Genomic DNA, 3,117 nt, shown 5'->3' with positions numbered 1-3,117 from the left:
ACGCGCGGGTGCGCCCGCCCGCCACAGGACGGCCGTCGCTGCGCGGGGGCGTGTGGGCGAGCCCTTGGATGGCCCGCCACAGGATGCAGGCCTGCGGCCGCTCGGTGGAGCCGAAGCCGTGGAATCGCAGCAGAACGGCTTACCTTGTACTCATTCTTTTGTGCGGCGCGACCCGTCCTGCGCCTGCCCGGCTGCCCCCTAGTCGATTTTACTCGCGAGCACCTCAATCAGCACGCCAGGTGGAGCCCCAGGGGCCGCCCGCCATGACCGTCGCACAGCATGCACTCCTGCCCCTCCCTCACAGTCGCATCATCTTATGCTGTGTGCACAAAACCTCCGATTGGGCCATGCTTCTCTCCCTGTCTGTGTAACGCTGGCCTGCCTCTCATCCTGCTCACCTGCTGCTGCTGTCACGCAGCGCTCCTGGCTAGCTGAGCTTGTCAGCTCGTGGGTCGCCCCTCGTTGTTTAGCCCGCGCTGATGTCGGCTGGCACCGTGCGATCCACCGCGGAGGCGCTGAGCAAGGGGCCAGCCTGCGTGCAGCACAGCTGAAGCCTCCTGGCAATCTCCTTGCTCCCCGTGCTGTTCCTGCACAGGCATCCCTTCACATGCACATGTGCGTGGCTTCTTTTCTGAGGCGTGCTCATGCAATCCAGGGTGGTTGGCGGCGTCGACCTCAACGCAGCTCTAGAGGGCGACCATGATGGACCCGGCCACGCCAGTCTGCCCTCAGTCAATTGGTGCCGTGTACAATCCCAGAACCACCTTGCATTGCATACTGATGTTGCTGGACATTAGCATAGCATCAGAACCTTGCATTATGTCTTGATATCGCTTGAGCCCTGGCAATGTTTCAAAGGAGCTGGATCCATCTCGTGAGCACCCATCTGGTGCAGCATCACGCCGCGGCAGCGTGCCAGAGCGCGGCCAGGGTGGAGGGGTGCTGACTGCTGGGGCGAGTCCAAGCGCAACGCGCTGCAGCCCGAACCAGGGGCCACTTTAGAGCGAATGATGCGGGCCTCCTATGATCTTACCCAGCGCTGGCTGCCGTGTAGCGCGTCCTGCAAGATTGCATGCCGACACTACGGCAAAGTACACAAACAAGGGAAACAATTGTTGGACAACAAGATTGCGTTGTTTGTGCCGCTGCTTGATCTGCATGTTGACCAGGTTTGACCTAGTCGGTTGTGGCCAGTGGTGTTCATGCGGGTGCGTTCTGCTGGGGCGTGATGGTGCCAGAGCCCACTGACGCAGGCTCAGCCAGGTGCGAAACATCAGCTTCAGCAATACCTTCTGAGCACTTCTCAACTCTCCGCTCTTTTCAGCGCAGGTTGCAGCGTGTTAAATTCCACGCGCGCCTGCTTGCGTACAGGTCATCGTGGCCTAGCACGCCGTGTCCCTGAGCATGTTGCCAACCCACAATTCTTGCGCTCGTGTTACCTTACTTGTGCGGGCTTACCTCTTGCCGTCCTCTTGGTGCTCAAGTATTGTGGTTGCGGCATTGCACCCGGCACCAGCCCCTCATTGCTCGGCACCTGCGCTGCTCACTGACCGTGCGCATGCCGGTAACGGCCCACGGCAAGACCCCTGTTCCTCTCAGTCTGCCACACCGGTCGCCCGCGCTGTTTTAGGGGCGCACTCTTCACAGTACGTCAGACAGCGAGGCCGGAAGAGATCAACCTTGGGGAGAGCCAGAATGGCCGGGCTGCTGCAGCAGCTGGTGAGCTTGCATCTCCTGTTTAGCATGCCTTGTTGCCTGACGCGCCGTCTGAAGCATCTTGGATTCCCCGCTGCAGGTCAGATCAGGGACCTCTCTGGCCTGGGCTGCTGCCCCAGCAGCATGCAGCAGCGGAGTTGCCAGGGCGCTGAGCCGTGGCTTTGCCACAGACGGTGAGCGTCGAGGAAATGCTGCAACTGTTCTGCAAAGAGCAAGGGCTTGCTTGCACCAGCCCCGCGTGCTGCAATCTCCATACCAGACGAATGTGCTCGCTTTGAACTCGTACACAGGTGAGGCTTTCACACGCAAGGACGTAGCCTACAACCTGTACAACGAGTCGGACCCAGAGGCCGAAGCGGCGATCAAGGCGTTCCAGCGGCAGGCTTATGCTGCTGCCGCCAAGGGCGCCGCGGCGCTGGCGCCAGCGGCCGAGGCGGAGCTCGCATTCACCGCCAAGGTGGAGCGTAAGTACGTAGCGGCGCAAATCGTGGAGAGCGGCATCCAGGTGAGAGCACAGGCGTCACAGGAGGGTACTTGAGAAAGCTATTCGTCTGTTGAAGCACTTGTGTATGTGTGTGTGTGTGTGTGTGTGTTTGCCTGTGTGTGCACATGCACGTTCTCAGCACACAGCAGCCGCAGCATCATGAGCTTCGCAGTGCCTTCGATCCCCAGCTGGTGCCTTGACGCGACCCTCGCCCAGCAGCCGGTGCAGCAGACGCGCCGCCGCCGCCCCTCGGCCACCGCGCCGCCCGCGTCGAACACATGCAAGCAACCCGCTCCCACCAAACCCCCAGAGCATCAACGTGCCCCTGTCGTACGAGACGGACGGCAGCGGCACGACCGCCCTGAAGCGGTACGCGGCGCAGCTTGCTGACGTGGCGCGCCAGGCCGGCTTTGGGGAGCCCGCTGCGGAGCTGCAGGCGAAGCTGCAGGAGGCAGCTGCAGGTGCGCCATGCGCACGCATGTGCGCGCATTCGCGCGGCGAAACGATGGATGCGGCAGTTGACGGCGGTCGGGTGAATGAGGCCCGCTTTGGTTGGGAGTAGGAGTCATTGGGCTGCCGCGGGCATGGCAAGGTGCAGTGCTGCGAGGGTGGCCAGCACGTGCGCGCAGTTGGTGTGAACCGGCTGTCGGCGGCAGTCTTTCTGCGTGTTCAGCACTGGTTGGTAGCGCAGCGTGGTTTGCAGCAGCAGAGCTGTGGCCGCACGGCAGCTTGGAGTGCCCAGGGCGAGGTGCATGGTTGTGCCCGGAAGGCTGCGAGCGCGTTGCTTGCATCTCCCACAAGCTGGTGTCTATCTAGACCGCGTACAAGGCCGCACGCAACCCGCTTTGTGCGTGAGCCAGGCAAGCATCCGACGGTGCACGCGCCCGCCACGCGCCCGGCCCCCGCAACTGCAATCC

The 3,117-nt window shown here is 62.5% G+C and overlaps 1 protein-coding gene across 1 annotated transcript; it reads left to right on the top strand.

The window, feature by feature from the left end:
- Nucleotides 1–1,695: 1,695 nt before the first annotated feature.
- MNEG_14474 (hypothetical protein) lies at nucleotides 1,696–2,762 on the top strand (the record flags this gene model as incomplete). The annotated part of the gene is made up of 5 exons (XM_014037054.1): nucleotides 1,696–1,719; nucleotides 1,796–1,889; nucleotides 2,007–2,221; nucleotides 2,511–2,661; nucleotides 2,719–2,762. The coding sequence occupies 5 exons, from the start codon at nucleotides 1,696–1,698 to the stop codon at nucleotides 2,760–2,762; spliced, it is 528 nt and encodes a 175-aa protein (XP_013892508.1).
- Between the last annotated feature and the right edge of the window lie 355 nt (nucleotides 2,763–3,117).

This window comes from Monoraphidium neglectum, assembly GCF_000611645.1.
Source record: "Monoraphidium neglectum strain SAG 48.87 unplaced genomic scaffold scaffold04516, whole genome shotgun sequence".
Classification (NCBI taxonomy): domain Eukaryota; kingdom Viridiplantae; phylum Chlorophyta; class Chlorophyceae; order Sphaeropleales; family Selenastraceae; genus Monoraphidium; species Monoraphidium neglectum.
The sequence above is the reverse complement of the archived record's forward strand: the minus strand, read 5'-3'. Positions and strand labels throughout refer to the sequence as shown.